The 21,316-nt window shown below is 46.2% G+C and overlaps 1 protein-coding gene across 1 annotated transcript in view; it reads left to right on the top strand.

The window, feature by feature from the left end:
• LOC139277213 (CMP-N-acetylneuraminate-beta-galactosamide-alpha-2,3-sialyltransferase 1-like) overlaps window positions 1–21,316 on the top strand; it is a 127,025-nt gene that overhangs the window by 55,562 nt on the left and 50,147 nt on the right. Inside the window, exon 2 of the mRNA XM_070895374.1 lies at window positions 4,407–5,206. Coding sequence (XP_070751475.1) covers window positions 4,928–5,206 — 279 coding nt within the window. The 5' untranslated portion in view covers window positions 4,407–4,927. The remainder of the gene's footprint in view (window positions 1–4,406; window positions 5,207–21,316) is intronic.

The following is a 21,316-nucleotide window of genomic DNA, read 5'->3' as shown; positions in this document are numbered from 1 at the left end:
CCACCCAAACAACTCCTCCCTCGATAGGACCCGCCTGAACAGCTCCTCATCGATAGGGCCCGCCTGAACAGCTCCTCATCGATAGGGCCCACCCAAACAGCTCCTCATCGATTGTGCCAGCCCGAACAGCTCCTCATCGATAGGGCCCGCCCGAACAGCTCCTCATCGATAGGGCCCACCCAAACAACTCCTCCCTCGATAGGGCCCGCCCGAACAGCTCCTCATCGATAGGGCCCGCCTGAACAGGTCCTCAGCGGTAAGGCCCGTCCGAACAGCTCCTCATCGATAGGGCCCGCCTGAACAGCTCCTCATCGATAGGGCCTCCCCGAACAGCTCCTCATCGATAGGGCCCATCCGAACAGTTCCTCATCACTATGGCCCGCCCGAACAGCTCCTCGTCGATAGGGCCTCCCTGAACAGCAACTCATCGATAGGGCCCGCCCGAACAGCTCCTCATTGATATGGCCTCCCCGAACAGCTCCTCATTGATAGGGCCCATCTGAACAGCTCCTCATCGAAAGGGCCCGCCCAAACAACTCCTCATCGATAGGGCCCGCCCGAACAGTCCTCATCGATAGGGCCCGCCTAAACAGCTCCTCATCGATAGGGCCCACCTGAAGAGCTCCTCATCGATAGGGCCCACCTGAACAGCTCCTCATCGATAGGGCCCGCCTGAACAGCTCCTCATCGATAGGGCCCGCCTGAAGAGCTCCTCATCGATAGGGCCCACCTGAACAGCTCCTCATCGATAGGGCCCACCTGAACAGCTCCTCATCGATAGGGCCCGCCTGAACAGCTCCTCATCGATAGGGCCCGCCTGAAGAGCTCCTCATCGATAGGGCCCATCCGAACAGCTCCTCATTGATAGGGCCCGCCCGAACAGCTCCTCATCGATAGGGCCCGCCTGAACAGCTCCTCATCGATAGGGCCCGCCCGAACAGCTCCTCATCGATAGGGCCCGCCCGAACAGCTCCTCATCGATAGGGCCCGCCCGAACAGCTCCTCATCGATAGGGCCCGCCCGAACAGCTCCTCATCGATAGGGCCCGCCCGAACAGCTCCTCAGCGGTAAGGCCCGCCTGAACAGCTCCTCATCGATAGGGCCCGTCCGAACAGTTCCTCGGCGGGGACGTCACCCCCCCCCCCCACTTTCTGATGTTCCGAAATCCGGAAATAACCGAACCTGGGCTTGGAATCGTGACATCAGAAACACGTTCGAAAGTCCGGAAAAGCCTGGAATCTGGAGCAGCCTCGGTCCCGAGGTTACCAGATTCTCGACATTGCACCTGTAGTTGAAATCCCCAACTATTACTGCCCAATTGTTTTTGCACTTCTCAGAAATGTGCCTACATATGTGCTCTTCTATTTCCCTCTGAATGTTTGGGGGTCTATATTATACTCCCAGCAATGTGATTGCCCCTTTTTTGTTCTTCAGTTCAACCCATATGGCCTCATTTGATGATCCTTCTAACATATCATCCCTTCTAACAGCTGTAAATGTTTCATTAATTAATACTGCGACTCCCCCTCCTTTATTATCCCCCTCCCTATCCCGTTTGAAAACCCTGTAACCAGGAATGTTGAGCTGCCATTCCTGCCCTTTTTTCAGCCATGTCTCAGTAATAGAAAGGAATATAGCACCTTTCACGATCACCGGATGTCTAAAAGTGATTTACAAGCAATGAAGAACTTTTGGAGTGTCGTCACTGTTGTAACGTGGGAAACGTTACAGCCAACTTGCGCACAGCAAATTCCCACAAACAGCAATGTGATAAAGACCAGATAATCTGTTTTTGTTATGTTGGTTGAGGGATAAATATTGGCTAACTCCCCTGCACTTTTTTGAAACAGTGCCATGGGATATTTTACATCCACCTGAGAGGGCAGACCGGAGGACCTCAGTTTAGTGTCTCATCCGAAAGGCGGCAACTCTTGACAGTGCAGCACTCCCTTAGCACTGCACTGAACTGTCAGCCTAGATTTATGTGCTCAAATTCCTGAAGTGGGATTTAAACCCACAAACTTCTAACTCAGAGGCAAGTGTGCTACTCACGAGTCACAGCTGACACTCAGCTATAATATCATACACCCACATGTCTATCTGTGCCCTCAGCTCATCTGCCTTATTCCCTAGACTCCTTGGGCTAGACTTTCGGCACATCATCGCCCATCTATCGCCCACTACAGGGCCGTAGTAATACCCACCCTCCTGTATGGCTCAGAAACATGGACCATGTACAGTAGACACCTCAAGTCACTGGAGAAATACCACCAACGATGTCTCTGCAAGATCCTACAAATCCCCTGGGAGGACAAACGCACCAACATTAGCGTCCTCGACCAGGCCAACATTCCCAGCATCGAAGCACTGGCCACACTTGATCAGCTCCGCTGGGCAGGCCGCATAGTTCGCATGCCAGACACGAGACTCCCAAAGCAAGCGCTCTACTTGGAACTCCTTCATGGCAAATGCACCAAAGGTGGGCAGCGGAAACGTTACGAGAGAATATTTAATAACATTGTGTTTAGTAACTAATGTTTGACACCAAACATCTCGCGTACAATCTCCAGAAAGGGCCCCGTCCACGGGCCGTGCATTCAGCGCCTGAGGGGAGATAGGTGGTTTATTTAGTTTGATGGAGGTCCCCCAGGGGAGGAAATCAGGACTGCTGGTGAGCTCGACAATGACAGGACTGTAATGGGAGGAGGCACCGTGTCCATGGGCTGTGCTCGGAGACCTCCGTATGGCCAGAGCTAATGTCTCAAAGTGTCCCAGGGCAGACAGTGAGCCCGGACAGCTCTCCCTCAGTCCAGGATCGGTCACTGTGTAAGTGACAGCAGCCGGAGAGACTGACACAGTGTGGGTAAAGGTGACTGGACCCCTCAGTGCTCAGTTATGCCTCATCCACCAACGTAACCCAAAAGGAGACGGTGTCAATATTAGACTTAAAGGGCGCACGTTTCCATCCAAGTCCAAATCTTAAGCAGGGAATCTACGCAAGAATACCCAGCTTAATTACAATCCAGCAGATTTACATATTCAGTGGATCATTACCATTTAAAATCTATTTAATACTTACACTTGCCGAAGCAACCAGGCTGTTCCACCTCTTGCGACACTGGTCCGATTCCCTCCGCTGAGACACCGAGGACACAACATTTACGAACTCACCCCAAATTTTTTGATATTGGTCGGGTGGAGGTTTCCCACGCCCACGCCGGGTTAATTGGTCCCACTGAGTCTCCACCTCATGGACTAAGGCCTCATTCCCTTCATCGGAGAAGCGTTTTGCCCTCCTTCTCCCTGAAATTTCACTCTCCGAGTCTTCACGAGACATCTCAATAATTTCAATCACTCTCTCCTTCCACAATTTCAGTCAATCCTTCTACAAGCTCCTCTCCACCACAAACTCTCTCTGTAGGGTCTCTTATATTCTTAGCAGTTGATGAGACTCGAGTCTGGTGGTAGTATCCAGGCAAACTTTATTGGCTCAGTTACATTCAGTTACATCTTGCAGTTACTAAGAATACAGCGCACTCTACCGCGTGTTACAGCTTCAGTTATAGTCGCGAACGTGGGGTCTTCCCATTCCCTGATTGGCCCCCCTGCTGTTACTGAGGTGAGTTTGTCGACTCCGGACTGGCAGCTGGTTATGACCCAGCTGTCCATTGCAGATAGCAATCACCTTGGTCATGATATGATTACCATATCATGCCCCTTCCTCCTGCTGTTCACTGTTTCGCAGCATGTTCCTGTTATCTGGTCGGAACAGCGCTTAACCCTGTGACTGTGCTTTGGCCCCAACCACGCTGCAACTTTTTCCATTGTTAGTGAGCACATACACAGCACACAGCTACTCTATAATTATAAATTAGTCAGGTCCCAGTTAATCAGGTCCCACACCCTCCCTTTGTCTCCTGCGCATGCGCAGATGACCCCTTACCTCCCGAAGCACGGGAAAACTTCTTTGCAAAAAAAACCCCGCATGCGCAGAATGACCGTTGCTATGGACGCCAGCCTTCCACATCGTTAAGGCCCATTTCATATCGCTAAGGCTATCACCCAAAATAAAAAGGCAAAAGTAGCACTCAAAAAAATGGGCGATCTTCCAGCGATCCTGAAAAATAAAAAATCACTAAGGCCGGAACATCGCCCATTTTTTGGGTGATAGCGATCTGAATGGAAAGCATAGCCCCTTGCATTAAATGCCTTATTCCCTAGACTCCTTACCTGAAAGACAAAATTTGTAGGGCTACAGGGAAAGGGCGGGTGATTGGAACTAGCTGAGGTGCACTTGCAGAGAGCCAGCATGGGCTCGATGGGCCGAATGGCCTTCTTCCATGCTATAACCAATCTATGATTCTATCTGTGATTTGTGACTTTTTTCTCTTGTTTTCTTCATTCAGGAGGAAGCTTTATTCAGCCATTTTGAACTCAAGTCACGAGATTACCAGATCAAAATAGCATAATGATAAATTGAAAGTGAGGCCAACCGTGTTACTGGAGTCCAAGGCATGAACATGACAGACATCATACTTTCTATTTTGAATGCACCTCCCAAACGTCACTGTTTATTCACCCTGCCTACTCTGAAGGAAAGATATTAAAACTTGACTCAACTCCACATTAACTTTTACCATCACTGGCTTGCTGCCAAGGAAAACATACTGTCATTTGTTGCTTTCTTTCTGAAAACTTTGGTTGTTCTGACTCGAAGATTCCATTTGTGACGAAGTATTCTTAAAACTGCTGCTGTTCCTGCTCAATAACCAGTGCTCAATGACTGGAGTCATACACAGAGATCTCTTTGTAGAGTGCACATACTGCAGAATTCATCCAAACAGGTTTACTGACAAGATCTGTTTTCTGTCCTTCATTTTTTTTCACTGCCTAAGTGGAGGAGTATTATCGTCAAGCAAGTTTCACAATGTTTGTCAAGAGAATTGTTCTCCAGCTGAATAAGCTTCAGTGGTTTTTATATTTGCTGTTTTTTGGAGTGCTACTGCTTTCTGTCTTGTTCACTTACACCAACAAATTGAACTTCTCACTCTACAGTTTCCTCACCAGTAGAGAGTGCAGATGTAGCCACTGCGTATCTGAATTAGGTGTATCGGAGTGGTTTGACAGACGATACAATCCCAATATGTATCCCATCCTGACCAAAAGTAACTACACGATTCCCGAAGCGTCCTACAAATGGTGGCAGGTAAATACACTTCTCAGAAGGCGTCGTCACTTAAGTAAAATGAAGAAAAAGTCTCTTGATTGAATGGAAACTTGGTAATGCAGGAGAACTAACAGTGTGATGTAAAGAAATGAGAAACAAAAGTAGTATGTTGAAATCTGACCTGTAGGGAGGAGGGGCACAAAGAGGGTGACTGGTTGTTCGCTTCTGAAGTAACAAGAGTAAGGAATGTATTGCAACGACAGCCATGGTATAAAAAGAACAAAATCATGACTTGCATTTATATAGTGCCTCTTACAACCTCAGAATATCTCAAAGCCAATGTTCTGTTTAATTCTTTTTTGGGTGCGCACCCCTTTAACGGACTGCGCCGCCCATTCAAATTCACGTGCATACACAATTCTTTTCTATTTAAAATCCAATGCGCCGATTGCGTGGGAGCTCCAGACAGCTGTACGGCCACACAGCTTATTGGGAGCATTACTCAAAGCTCTTTACAGCCAATGAAGTACTCTTGAAGTGTAGTCACTGTTGCAATGTAGGAAAAGCAGTCTATTTTAAGCGTTAATTAAGGGAAAAATATTGGCCAGGATACCAGGGAGAACTATTGCCATGGGATCATTAATGTTCACCTGAGAGGGAAGAGGGGGCCTCAGCTTAACATCTCATCAGAAAGACAGCACATGTGACAGTGCAGCATTCCCTCAGTTCGGCAGAGAAGTGTCAGCCTAAATTATGTGCTAAAGCCATTGGAGTAGGTCTTGACCCCACAACCTTCTGACTTGGGTGAGAGTACTGCCATTGAGCCAAGGCTAACACCCTTGTATAATATATACCACAAGCAGCCACAACATCACCATTGCGGAGGGTTTAAATTAGCTTGACAGGGGGATGGGAATCTAAGCGTAGATTCTGAAGAGAGAGAAGCAAAGCTGGAAATGGAAGGCAGTAAATTAATAAGTGAGTTTGGAAGGTAGAGGAAACAAAGGCTAGAAAAAAGACAACAAAGGGGATTGGCAGTGCTTAATGGTGTATACTTCAATGCAAGGAGTTTAGTAAAACAAAGACTTGAAAGACTTGGATTTATATAGTGCCTTTCACAACCACCAGACATCTCAAAGTGCTTTACAGCCAATGAAGTACTTTTGGAGTGTAGCCGCTGTTGTAATGTAGGAAATAAGACAGATGAGCTGAGGACACTGATAAAACATGTGAATGTATGATATTAAAGTTATTACTGAAACATGGCTGAAAGAAAGGCAGCAATGGTAGCTCAACATTTCTAGTTACAGGGTTTTCAGACGAGATAGAGAGAGGGATAAAGAAAGGAGGGGGAGTGCAATATTGGTTAAAGAAACAATTACAGCTGTGAAGCGGGATGGTGTGTTAGAAGGATCACCAAATGAGGCCATATGGGTTGAACTGAATAACAAAAAAGAGTAGTCACACTACTGGGAGTATACTATAGACTCCCAAATAGTCAGAGGGAGAGAGAAGAGCAAATATGCCGGCAAATTGCTGAGAAGTGCAAAAACAATAAGGCAGTAATAGAAGGGGATTTCAACTACATTAATATTAACTGGGATAGAATCAGTATAAAAGGTATCAAGGGCACAGAATTTTTTTAATGATTTCAGGAAAAACATTTTAGCTAGTGCATAGCAAGTCCAACGAGAGAGGGGATGGTTCCGACCTTAGTTTTAGGGAATGAAGCTGGGCAAGTGGAAGGGGTAACAGTGGGAGAGCATTTTGGTGGTAGTGATCATAATTCAGTTAGATTTAGTCTAGTTACGGGAAAGGACAAAGATAGACCAGGAATAAAAGTTCTTGATTGGGGAAAGGACAATTTCACTAAGCTGAGATGTGATTTAGCAAATGTGGACTGGAAACAGTGTAGGTAAATCAATGTCAGAGCAGTACGATACATTCAAGTAGGAGATAGTGAAGGTTCAGTGCAAATATGTTCCCACAACGAAAGTGTAATGGTCAACAGATGTTTTGGTGACTGGAAGGCTGTTTCCAGTGGGGTTTTGCAGGACTTGGTGCCAGATGCCTTGCTTTTTGTGGTACACATCAATGATTTAGACTTCATGGTAGGGGGTATGATTAAGTAGTTTGTAGATGATACAAAATAGGCCGTGTGGTTGATAGTGAGGAGGAAAGTTGTAGACTGCAGGAAGATATCAATGGACTGGTCAGGTGGGCAGAAAAGTGGCAAATAGAATTTGGTCCGGAAAAGTGTGAGGTAATGCATTTGAGGAGGGCTAACAAGGCAAAGGATACTGAGAAGTGTAGAGGAACCTTGGAGTGCATTTCTACAGATCCCTGAAGATAGCAGGACAGGTAGATAAGGTGGTTAAGAAAACATACAGGATACTTTCCTTTTTTTATCCGAGGGATAGAATATAAGAACAGGGAGGTTATGCTAGAACTGCATAAAACAATAGTTAGGCCACAGCTAGAGTACTGTGTACAGTTCAGGTCACCACATTACAGGAAGTATGTGATTGCACTAGAGAGAGTACAGAGGACATTTACGAGGATGTTGCCAGGACTGGAGTATTTTAACTATGAGGAAAGATTGGATAGGCTGGGGTTGTTTTCTTTGGAACAGAGGAAGCTGAGGGGATACTTGATTGAGGTGTATAAAGTTATGAGGGGCCTAGATAGAGTGGATAGGAAGGATATGTTTCCCTTAGCAAAGGGGTCAATAACCAGGGGCCATGGATTTATGGATGGGAAATAAATGCTGGCTTTGCCAGCGACACCCACATCCCATGAATGAATAAAAAAAATGCAATGATTGTATGATAAGTTAATACAATGTAATTTATGCACAAGGACCCCCAGGTCTCTCTGTACTTTGAAAATCATGTGTTTTGTACTTTTTGTGTCCCTCTGTACTGCAGCACTTTGCAATTTTTCTCTATTTAAATGTAAGACAGAGAAGTTGTCAAACAGTGTACAGTGCAAATATATGTTTTGGAGAGACAGTGAAGCTAAAAAGTCACGGTGTGTATAAAATATTGGAGGAAAATATCCTTGCAAGAGTAGGAAAAACTAGATAACTTCATAATTCCAAGTTGTTGGTCTCTTTAAAATCAATAGTGAAATCACTAGGATTTCAGTAAAGCCTAATGATGGGTGTGTATTTTTATACAATATCCACTTGAACTGAGGGCGATCTAGCAGTACAATTTAAGAATGTGACGCTCTAAAAGAGAGCATTTGGAGAGAGCATTTTCATTATTCCAATGCTCTCCTGGCCAGCCTCCTATATTTCCATCCTCCGTAACAGCCTCTCATCTCCCACCTGCCGCAAACTTCAACTCATCCAATGCTCCGATGCCCATATCCCGACTCGCACCAAGATCGTTCACCCATCACACCTGTGCTCACCTCAAACTTAAAATTCTCATCCTTGTGCTCAAATCCTTCCATGCCCTCACCCCTCCCTATCTCTGTAACCTCCTCTAGCACTATAACCCTCCAAAATCTCTGCATTCCTCCAATTCTGGCTTCTTGTGCATTCCCAATTTCCTTTGCCCAAAGCTCTGGAATTCACTCCATAAACCTCTCCGCCTGTCTACCTCTCTCTCCTCCTTTAAGATTTAGGGAGGGAATTCTAGAGCTTACGCCCAAGACAGCTGAACGTATTGCTGCCAATGGTGGAGCGATTAAAATCAGGGATGCACAAGCTGCCAAAATTGAAGGAACTTAGAGATCTCAAAGGCCAAATTGAGGCATTTCCAGACCCAGAGCCAGTGTAGGTCAGCAAGTACAAGGATGATGGGTGAACGGTACTTGGAAGTTAAGATACAAGCAGCAGAGTTGTTGAATTATTAAAGAAGCAGTAGCAGGACATTTGGAAAAGAAAAATTCAGTCAGGCAGAGTCAACATGGATTTATGAAGGGGAAGTCATGTTTGACAAATTTGCTGGAGTTCTTTGAGGATGTAACGAACATGGTGGATAAAGGGGAACCAGTGGATGTGTATTTGGACTTCGAGAAGGCATTTGACAAGGCGCCACATAAAAGGTTACTGCACAAAATAAAATTTTACGGGGTTGGGGGTAATATATTAGCATGGATAGAGGATTGGCTAACCAGCAGAAAACAGAGAGTCGGGATAAATGGTTCATTCTCTGGTCGGCAACCAGTAACTAGTGGGGTGCCGCAGGGATCAGTGCTGGGACCCCAACTATTTACAATCTATATAAACAACTCGGAAGAAGGGACTGAGTGTAACGTAGCCAAGTTTGCTGACGATAAAAAGATGGGAGGAAAAGCAATGTGTGAGGAGGACACAAAAAAATCTGCAAAAGGACTACGTGAGTAGGCAAAAATTTGGCAGATGGAGTATAATGTTGGAAAGTGTGAGGTCATGCACTTTGGCAGAAAAAAATCAAAGAGCAAGTTATTATTTAAATGGAGAATGATTGCAAAGTGCCACAGTACAGCGGGACCTGGGGGTTCTTGTGCATGAAGCACAAAAGGATAGTATGCAGGTACAGCAAGTGATCAGGAAGGCCAATGGTATCTTGGCCTTTATTGCAAAGGGGATGGGGTATAAAAGCAGGGAAGTCTTGCTACAGCTATATAAGGTATTGGTGAGGCCACACTTGGAATACTGCGTGCAATTTTGGTTTCCATATTTACGAAAGGATATATTTGCTTTGGAGGCAGTTCAGAGAAGGTTCACTAGGTTGATTCTGGGGATGAGGGGGTTGACTTTTGAGAAAAGGTTGAGTAGGTACTCATTGGAATTCAGAAGAATGAGAGGTGAGCTTATCGAAACATATAAGATTATGAGAGGGCTTGACAAGGTGGATGCAGAGAGGATGTTTCCACTGATGGGGGAGACTAGAACTAGAGGGTATGATCTTAGAATAAGGGGCCACCCATTTAAAACAGAGATGAGGAGAAATTTCTTCTCTCAGAGGGTTGTTAATCTGTGGAATTCACTGCCTCAGAAAGCTGTGGAAGCTGGGACATTGAATAAGTTTAAGACAGAAATAGACAGTTTCTTAAACGATAAGGGAATAAGGGGTTATGGGGAGTGGGCGGGGAAGTGGAGCTGAGTACATAATCAGATCAGCCATGATCTTATTAAATGGCGGAGCAGGCTTGATGCGCCAGATGGTCTACTCCTGCTCCTATTTCTTATGTTCTTATGAGTTTAGGATGAGCATGTTAATGTAGGGTGGAAGATAGGAGGCAGGTCAGGAGAGCATTGGAATGGTCAAGCTTAGAGGTAACAAAGGCATGGATGAGGGTTTCAGCAGCAGGTGAGCTGAGGCAGGGTCTGAGGCGAATGATATTAAAGAGGTGGAAGTAGGCAGTCTTGGTGATGGTGCGTATATGTGGTTGGAAGCTCATCTCAGAATCAAACATAACACCAAGGTTGCGAACGGTCTGGCCTTGCTTCACACCGTTGCCATGGAGAGTGATGGAAACGGTGGCCAGCTGACCAAAGACACAGGGGAAACATTCGTGTTCGCCAGCAACGCCGCAACTGGAGTTAACGGCCGCTGAAAATGGCGGAAACGCGAACAGAACAATATTAGTCTGGCGGGGCATGGAGATTAGCAGCACTCACCTTTTGTGCAATGCCATCCTGGTGGTGTTGCTGTCAGCATCAGAGACGTACGGCGTTGGAGCTTCCCACAGTCTCTGGAATTGAGGCTGTGGAGCTCTCAAGAAATTGTGGGTAATGAGAATTAAAGGGGCCATGCAGATTGAAGCAATACAAAATAAAATTAAGTGAAACATGCAGTTTTCAGCCCTTCCTGCATTTTAAAAATATTTAACATTAAAAAGAAGTCCTAAATGTGAATAATTAGCTCTGAAAGCTGAATTACTTTCTGAAACTCAACAAATGGGAAAACTGCCTTTGCACTAACACAAATGGTTCAGCAAGCCAGGGAAGGGGACCCAGGGTCTCGCATGCAGCACTCCAGCTTTGTGCAGGAAATCAACGCCTGTCAGTCCCTCTACCCACAAGTTCCAGGAGGCCCTCTAGAAAGAAGGATGATTCTGTCTTCACTCATTCATTCATAGGCAGTCCCTCAGGATCGGGGCCGTCTGAGGAAAAGAGTGTTTGAAGTTCAGTCCCTCAAAACTGTCACCAAACTCATGGTCTACAGGGCCGTAGTAATACCCGCCCTCCTGTATGGCTCAGAGACGTGGACCATGTACAGTAGACAACTCAAGTCGCTGGAGGAATACCATCAGCGATGCCTCCGCAAGATCCTGCAAATCCCCTGGGAGGACAGACGCACCAACATTCGCGTCCTCATCCAGGCCAACATCCCCAGCATTGAAGCACTGACCACACTTGATCAGCTCCGCTGGGCAGGCCACATAGTTTGCATGCCAGACACGAGAGTCCCAAAGCAAGCGCTCTACTCGGAACTCGTCCACGGCAAACGAGCCAAAGGTGGGCAGAGGAAACATTACAAGGACACCCTCAAAGTCTCCCTGATAAAATGTGACATCCCCACTGACATCTGGGAGTCCTTGGCTATAGACCGCCCTAAGTGGAGGAAGTGCATTCGGGAGGGCGCTGAGCTCGAGTATCGTCGCCGAGAGCATGCAGAAATCAAGCGCAGGCAGCGGAAGGAGATCGCGGCAAACCAGGCTCCCTGCCCACCGTTTCCCTCAACGACTATCTGTCCCACCTGTGACAGAAACTGTGGTTCTCGTAGTGACTGTACAGCCACCTAAGAACTCATGCTAAGAGTGGAAGCAAGTCTTCCCCGATCCCGAGGACAGGCTGGTGTAGGACCTTCGTCTTACTAATGTTTCCCCGCTGGAGTGGAGCTAAACTACAGAACCAGTGGGAAGCTGTTCAACCTTCGCCTTCTCCAGGCCGGGTCCAAGACCACTCCAACCTCTGTCGTCGAGCTACACTATGCAGACAGCGCCTGCGTCTGCTCACACACAGAGGCTGAACTCCAGGACATAGTCAACGTATTTACCGAGGCATATGAAAGCACGTCTTCACTAAGGAAGACACAAATATCCTCCCGAAAATACTAAGGGACCGAGGGTCTAGCCCGAGAAGGAGGAACTGAGGGAAATCCTTATTAGTCAGGAAATGGTGTTAGGGAAATTGATGGGATTGAAGGCCAATACATCCCCAGGGCCTGATAGTTTGCATCCCAGAGTACTTTAGGAAGTGGCCCTAGAAATAGTAGGTGCATTGGTTGTCATTTTCCAACATTCCATGGACTCTGGATCAGTTCCTATGGATTGGAGGGTAGCTAATGTATCCCCACTTTTTAAAAGAAAGGAGCGAAAGAGAAAACAGGGAATTATAGACCGGTTAGCCTAACATCGGTGGTGGGGAAAATGCTGGAATCAATTACTAAAGATGTAATAGCAGCACATTTGGAAAGCAGTGTCAGAATCGGTCCAAGACAGCATGGATTTATGAAAGGGAACTGATGCTTGAAAAATCTTCTAGAATTTTTTGAGGATGCAACTAGCAGAGTGGACAAGGGAGAACCAGGGGATGTGGTGTATTTGGACTTTCAAAAGCTACTGACAAGGTCCCAAACAAGAGATTAGTGTGCAAAATTAAGATGGGATTGGGGGTAATGTATTGACGTAGATAAAGAACTGGTTGGCAGACAGGAAGCAGAGAGTGGGAATAAATGGGTCCTTTTCAGAATGGCAAGCAGTGACTAGTGGGGTACTGCAAGGTTCAGTGCTGGGACCCCAGCTATTTACAATATATATTAATGATTTGGACGAAGGAATTGAATGTAATATCTCCAAGTTTGCAGCTGACACTAAGCTGGGTGGCAGTGTGAGCTGTAGGAAGGATGCTAAGAGGCTGCAGGGTGACTTGGACAGGTTAGGTGAGTGGGCAAATGCATGGCAGAAGCAGTATAATGTGGATAAGTGTGAGGTTATCCACTTTGGTGGCAAAAACAGGAAGGCAGATTATTATCTGAGTGGTGACAGCTTAGTAAAAGGGGAGGTGCAACGAGACCTGGGTGTCATGGTACATCAGTCATTGAGAGTAGGCATACAGGTTCAGCAGGCAGTAAAGAAAGCAAATGGCATGTTGGCCTTCATAGCGAGAGGATTTGAGTATAGGAGCAGGGTGGTCTTGCTGCAGTTGTACAGGGCCTTGGTGAAACTACACCTTGAGTATTGTGTGCAGTTTTGGTCCCCTAATCTGAGGAAGGACATTCTTGCTTTTGAGGGAGTGCAGCGAAGGTTCACCAGACTGATTCCCGGAATGACAGGACTGACATATGAAGAAAGACTGGATCGACTAGGCTTATATTCACTGGAATTTAGAAGAATGGGAGGAGATCTCAAAGAAGCATATAAAATTCTGATGGGATTGGACAGGTTAGATGCAGGAAGAATGTTCCCGATGTTGGGGAAGTCCAGAACCAGGGGTTACAGTCTAAGGATAAGGGGTAAGCCATATAGGACCGAGATGAGGAAAAACTTTTTCACTCAGAGAATTGTGAATCTATGGAATTCTCTACCGTAGAAAGTTGTTGAGTCCAGTTCATTGGATATTTTCAAAAGGGAGTTAGATGTGGCCCTTACAGCTAAAGGGATCAGGGAATATGGAGAGAAGGCAGGAGTGGGGTACTGAAGTTGCATGATCAGCCATTATTATATTGAAAGGTGGTGCAGGCTCGAAGGTCTGAATGGCTGCTCCTGCACCTATTTTCTATGTTTCTACATCACCAAGGCCATCAATGCCAGCAGTGTCACCCCCACCATCTGGCTCCAGTGCCCAAAGAAGCTTCATGATGTTGGACTACTGTTCAAGGTCAGTGAATGCATCTTAAAAGGCCGTCTCCTATCAACTGCACCACTAGCATCACACACTGCTCAATGCACGACCTCTAATTACTCACCTACCAACAACCTGCACCAATTATGAGGCACATCTCCCATTGCTAGCCTTACCCCACCCCCTTGGAGGAGACTGTGCAGGCCGTTCTTGGCAGGGGCACGGCTGAGCCCTTGGGCTGAAAGGATACAAGATGCTGGTATCCTCATTAGTTATCCTCATGTTTTCCTACCCTCCCGTCACCCTTGTACCTTCCTCATTTCACCCACCCAAGAAATACAGCCTGTCCAACCAAAAAGAGTGAGCGGCGAGTGAAGAAGAACAATTTGAGGAGCTGGTGGCTGGGAGAGTCAAATCAATCTTCATTGATTTGACTCTCCCAGCCACCAGCTCCTCAAATTCAACCAGCAAGGACATCTGCAGTGTCCCCCACTGAAAGTCAGCAGCTTTCCACTAACCATGCTGCAGCAACTGGGGAAACACTGCATGACTTCAGTAGGATAGGCAAAGGCACACAGAAGACAGTCACTAAGAGAATGCATACAGGTGATTTCTTGATGTCACATTGGATGGATGGACCTATATAGGTGCATTGGAAAGTTTGCTTTGTGGTGGCTTTTATTTCTGCATCATGGCCAAGAGGATGCTGTGATGGTCAATAACAGATGGAAAGTAAGATGTGGGACTAATGTTGAAAGGGGAATTGGGGATGTGATCACTGGAATCGTGATTCCATCCTGGATAACCTAGCCACAAAGCGATTGTCTGGAATCCTTCCTTTTGATTCCTCCTCTGCAGCTTACTCCTCTTCTGTTTCTTCCTCCTCCTCTGCAAGCGGATGCTGTCAATGTGAAATGACAGCATGTTCTGCCTTCTCAAAGGCCTTCATTTACCATCTGAGCCCTTGCAAGCGTTCAGCACTCACGACGCACATAAAAGACTTTTCACATCTATTGCAGCAAGCCACCACTTCAATAAAATCAAAAAAACCCAGTCCAAAATCTTACATTCAAACTTGCTAATGATGTGTGTGTTTTTTTAAGAGGTCTAGACATTGCCACTGTCAGCCTGCTTGCACATTAACCCACTTCCTTCAATTGGCTGGCAAATGAACAAACTCCATCAAGGGAAATTCATATTTCAGAGCGGGCTGGAGCCAGCAGCGAGGCCGGGGCCTGCCACTGACATCTCCTGCCAGGCACATGCTGAGGTTGGTAAAATCCAGCCCATTGTTCCTCTAAGGAAGCCCCCTGCCCTAGCCCTGACCTCACATCTTTCTCCAGTTTCTCTCCGAGCTCATCCTGTCTATGAGACACACTTCCTGCTCCCTTGACCCTATTCCCACCTAACTGCTGACCATGCAACTTCCTTTTCTGACTCACATGTTAGCTGACATTGTTAACTTTCAGCAGGCGCTGTCCCCCTCAACCTCAAATCTGCTGTCATTACCCCTCTCCTCAAAAAACCAACCCTCAATCCCTCCGTCCTTGCAAACTACCGCCCGATCTCCAACCTCCCTTTCCTCTCCAAAGTCCTTGAACGTGCTGTCGCCTCCCAAATCCAAATGACATCCTTTGTGACTGTGATAAAAGCAAACTATCCCTCCTCATCCTTCTTGACTTGTCTGCAGTCTTTGACATGGTTAACTACTCTATCTTTCACCAACGCCTCTCCACTGCCGTCCAGCTAGGTAGGACTGCACTCGCCTGGTTCCATTCTTATCTATCTAATTGTAGCCAGAGAATCACCTGCAACGACTTCTCTTCCCATTCCCACATTGTTACCTCTGGTGTTCCCCAAGAATCTATCCTTGGCCCCCTCCTATTTCTCATCTACATGTTGCCGCTTGTGACATCATCCGGAAACACAGTGTCGGTTTCCACATGTACACTGATGACACCCAGCTGTACCTCACTACCACTTCTCTCGACCCCGCCAGTCTCTAAATTGTCAAACTACTTGTCCGACATCCAGTTCTGGATGAGCAGAATTTTCTCCAATTGAATATTGGGAAGACCAAAGCCATTGTTTTCGGTCCCTGCCACAAATTTCGTTCCCTGGACACTGACTCCATCCCTCTCCCCAACACCTGTCTGAGGCTGAACCACACTGTTCACAACCTTGGTGTCATATTTGACCCTGAAATGAGCTTTCAACCACATATCTGCAGCATAACTACTTCCACCTCCATAACATCGCCCGTCTCCGCCGTTGCCTCAGCTCATCCGCTGCTGAAGCCCTCACCCATGCCTTTGTTACCTCTAGACTTAACTATTCCAACACACTCCTGGCTGGCCTCCCACAGTCTACCCTATGTAAACTAGAGGTGATTCAAAACTCAACTGCCCGTGTCCTAACTCACACCAAGTCCCGCTCACCCATCACCCCTGTGCTCACTGACCTACATTCGCTTCCGGTTAAGCAATGCCTCAATTTCAAAATTCTCATCCTTATTTTCAAATGCCTCCATAGCCTTGCCCCTCCCTATCTCTAATCTCCTCCGGCCCCAAAAGCCCCCAAGATGTCTGTGCTCCTCTAATTCTGCCCTCCTGAGCATCCTCGATTATAATCACTCAACCATTGGTGGCCGTGCCTTCTGTTGCCTCGGCCCCAAGCTCTGGAACTCCCTGCCTAAACCTCTCTGCCTCTCTACCTCTCTATCCTCCTTCAAGATGCTCCTTAAAACATACCTCAAGCTTTTGGTCACCTGCGCTAATTTCTACTGATGCGGCTCGGTGTCAAATTTTTATTCCATAATACTCCTGTGAAGCGCCTTGGGATGTTTCACTACGTTAAAGGCGCTAGATTAAATACAAATTGTTGTTGTTGTTGATAGGTAAGAGCAGAACCATGAGAGGTCGGGACCCAGGGAGCAGAAATGCTGAAGGAGAATAGAGTGATCAACCATATTGAAAAGCACAAAGATAGATAATAAATCCTTGCTATCACAAGGCTGTCATTAGTACTACTAAATAAAATAAAGTATTCCTGTATCTTTCAGTTGTGCCTGCTTTAAGCCATTTGCATAGAGGGTGACTTGGACAGGTTAGGTGAGTGGGCAAACGCATGGCAGATGCAGTATAAATGTGAGGTTATCCACTTTGGTAGCAAAAACACGAAGGCAGAATATTATCTGAATGGTGGCAGATTAGTAAAAGGGGAGATGCAACGAGACCTGGGTGTCATGGCACATCAGTCATTGAAGGTTGGCATGCAGGTACTCCAGGCGGTGAAGAAGGCAAATGCTATGTTGGCCTTCATAGCTAGGGGATTTGAGTATAAGAGCAGGGAAGTCTTACTGCAGTTGTACAGGGCCTTAGTGAGGCCTCACCTGGAATATTGTGTTCAGTTTTGGTCTCCTAATCTGAGGAATGACGTTCTTGTATTGAGGGAATGCAGCGAAGGTTCACCAGACTGATTCCCGGGATGGCAGGACTGACATATGAGGAGAGACTGGATCGACGGGGTCTGTATTCACTGGAGTTTAGAAGGATGAGAGGGGATCTCATAGAAACATAGAAAATTCTGATGGGACTGGACAGGTTAGATGTTCCCGTGTTGGGGAAGTCCAGAACCAGGAGACACAGTCTAAGGATAAGGGGCAAGCCATTTAGGACTGAGATGAGGAGAAACTTCTTCACTCAGAGAGTTGTTAACCTGTGGAATTCCCTACCACAGAGAGTTGTTGATGCCAGTTCATTGGATATATTCAAGAGGGAGTTAGATATGGCCCTTATGGCTAAAGGGATCAAGGGGTATGGAGAGAAAGCAGGAAAGGGGTACTGAGGTGAATGATCAGCCATGATCTTATTGAATGGTGGTGCAGGCTCGAAGGGCTGAATGGCCTATTCCTGCACCTATTTTCTATGTTTCTAGGAGAGAGGTAGAGAGGGAATTCAGAGTTCAGAGCCGAGCTAGCTAAAAGTACGGCCGCAAATGGTGGAATGATTAAAATCAGAGATGCGCAACTGGCAGAATTGGGGGAGCGCACAGATCTCGCAGGCTTGGAGGAGACTACAGAGATAGGGAGGGGCGAGGCCATGGAGGAATTTAAAAACCAGGTTGAGAGTTTTAAAAATGAGGCGTTGCCAGACCGGAAGCCAATGTAGGTCAGGAGTGATGGATGACTGGGTTTTTTTACTGTACAACTTGCATTTACATACATGCACTCCAAGGCTATCTTAGAATGCCTCACATTTGCCCCCTTGTCTGATCCCACCTGTTTCTGAACTATTCATTACTCTAGTGCTATTTGTCTCTCCCTCTGTGCACCTTGTTTCTCATCTCTGATGTTTCATCCTGGTGCCCATTCCCCTGCCAAATTAGTTTGAACCTTCCCGCGAGGACATTGGTCCTTGCTCTGTTGAGATGCAACCTATCCACCTTGAACAGGCACCTCCTGCCCCAGAACTAGTCCCAGTGTCCCAGGAATCTGAAGCTCTCCCTCCTGCATCATTTATACAGTCACACGTTAGCCTGCCTTATCCTCCTATTCCTATACTCACCAGAGCATGGCACTGGGAGAAATCTAAACATTACTATCTTTGAGGTCCTGCTTTTTAACTTCCTCCCTTGTTTTTAACTTACAAGTGTCAGTTGTGGCTCAGTTGGTAGCATACTCACCTCTGAGTCAGAAGGTTGTAGGTTCAATTCCCACTGCAGAGAGTTGAGCACATAAATCTAGGCTAATAATGCAGTGCTGAGGGAGTGCTGCACTGTCAGAGGTGCCATCTTTCAGATGAGATGTTAACCAGCTGCTCTCTTGGATCGATGTAAAAAATCCCATGGCACTATGTTAAAGAAGAGCAGGGGAGTTATCCCTGATGTCTTGGCAATATTTAGCCCTCAATCAACATAACAAAAATAGAATTATCTTGTCATTATCACATTGCTGTTTGTGGGAGCTTGCTGTGTGCAAATTGGCTGCTGTGTTTCCTGCATTACAACAGTGACTACACTCCAAAAGTACTTAATTGGCTGTAAAGCACTTTGAGATGTCCAGTGGTCGTGAAAGGTGCTATATAAATGCAAATCTTTCTTTTTAGAGATGCACGTTTTTCTTTTTTCCCGAGCTCCTGAAACCCTAACCGCAGGACCTCAACCCTTTCCTCCGATGTCATTGGTTTGCACATGGACCATGACTTCTTGCTGTTCCCCTCTCCCCTCAAAATGTCCTGCACCCTCTTGGTGATGTCCTTTACCCTGGCACCAGGCAGACAACACACCATGAGGGACTCACGTCAGCGATTGCAGAAGCACCTGTTCGTGCCCCAGACTATCGAATCCCCTATGACCACTGCATTTCTACACTTGGCTGTGTCCTCCTGTGCAGTCATTTTCCCCACAGTCCCATGTGCGCTAGACTGCCCTCCCCCAAGGTATTGTCACCCTCACTGGCATTCAGCACTGAAAACCAGTTTGAGAGTGCCACATTCCTGAAGAATTCCTGCACTGCCTGCCTCCTGAAACCCGGCCGGATGGCCACCCACTGGACATTCTCCTGAACTTTCTGTAGCTGCGGGGCGACCACCTCCTGGAATGTGTGCTCCAGGAGATTCTCAGCCTCCCGTATGCTCTGCAGTGACTCCAGCCCCTCCTCAAGCTCAGGAACCCTGCACTCGAGTACAAGCAAATGGAGACGTGAAGCATCCTGAAGTTCCCACAAGGCACAGGAATTGAGGCAATGGGCCTCAGCTGTCCCTTCATTTTGCTTAAAAGTCTATCTACTTTCAATATATATAGATATCTCTATATTATCTATGTTTTTAGCTTAATATCCACTAACTACTATTTATTATTTGATTATTTATGTATACCAGATTTTTATTTAATGCAATTTGGAGCCCTTTAATGTTGGTATCCTCTACTTAGTTCATTTTAATTTCATCCCTTTAGATCTAATCAATTGACCTGATTATATATTCACTGTTGCCCCTCGGTTTAAAGCACCTAGCATCTCCTTCACCCTCTGCACCGAATTCCCACTCTCACCAAATTCTTGCTACCACTCTGTATAGCAAGTCATTATTTGAACAGATACTCACAGCTCTGTGCATACACACAGCTCTCTTACATTTAATCTTGTATCTATGGGCACTCATTCTAGTGGAAACTCATGGAAGCAGTCTGTTTCTATCTACCCAATCCCATCCTTATACCATTTTAAACACCTTTATCATATCGTCCCGTTAGCTGCAGTGTTCTAATGAAGAAACCTGACTGCAGTGCGGGCAAGTACAGCAGGAGTGGTGAAGTTGGGGCGAAGGAGCAGCAAGAGTTCGTAGAGGGATGTGATCGAGGCCCGGGAGAGGCGAGAGTTCGGGGCCCAGAAGAGGCGAGGGTCCAGGGACAGCACAGGCCAGCCCACACTGCGATATGTGTGCGTACTAGGTTCGTGCAGCAGAACTGGTCTCCAGTCGTCTTGGTTAATCCTTGCCACTGGACCAAGACCTAGCTCTGTCAAGCCCATGTGGTGGCTGGGGTGTAACGGCCACCACACATTAAAAAAGTCCACGCACAGGCATCTTCCATCCTTCAAGATGAAGTTCGGGATCTGGAATGTTAGGTCCTTCATTGAAACACCTGTGACCTCAACTCTTTTCTGCGTGGAAGCAAGTCATCCTTGTTTCGAGGGACTGCCTATGATGGGTGGAATGAAGAAAGATCCCATTTTTCTAGTCCTACTTCATATTTGTATTTCTTCACACCAGTCAGCATTCAAGTGAATCTGCATTGTAACCTCTCTCAAGCCTCAAATTCCTTCCTATAGTGTGGAACCTATTCCTGCACACAGTACTCCAACTGAGGTCTTATTAAGGTTTTATACAGACTCATTATTACCTCTTGGCGTTTATATTCTACACCTCTTGTAAAAAAACCTAGAATACCATTAGCTTTTTTTTATACAGCCTTATGTCCTATAAACCAAATCCCTCTGCTCTTCCACAGCACCAAGGCTTCATCCATTCATAGCATAATTATTGCTTTATTTTTCTTTGCCAAAATGCGAAGTTGCACTTTCATTGAATTGCATCTGCAACCTTTTAGCCTATTCTCCCACTTACCAATATTCCTTTGCAGCTTCTTCTAAAGAATTAGCTATACCTCTTAATTTGGGATCATCTGTAAATATTGACACCAGTCCCTCTAGACCTATATCAGAAGAGGAAAACTAACCCTTAATATACTTTGCGCATTATGCTTATGTTTGGTATTGCACTTGCTAAAAGTTAATTATTTTTGCTTTACACTTTGTATTTTATTTTAAAATAAATATATTTATTTAGTCTCTAAAAGTAATATCT

Source organism: Pristiophorus japonicus, chromosome 1 (genome assembly GCF_044704955.1).
Source record: "Pristiophorus japonicus isolate sPriJap1 chromosome 1, sPriJap1.hap1, whole genome shotgun sequence".
Classification (NCBI taxonomy): Eukaryota; Metazoa; Chordata; class Chondrichthyes; family Pristiophoridae; genus Pristiophorus; species Pristiophorus japonicus.
The sequence above is the reverse complement of the archived record's forward strand: the minus strand, read 5'-3'. Positions and strand labels throughout refer to the sequence as shown.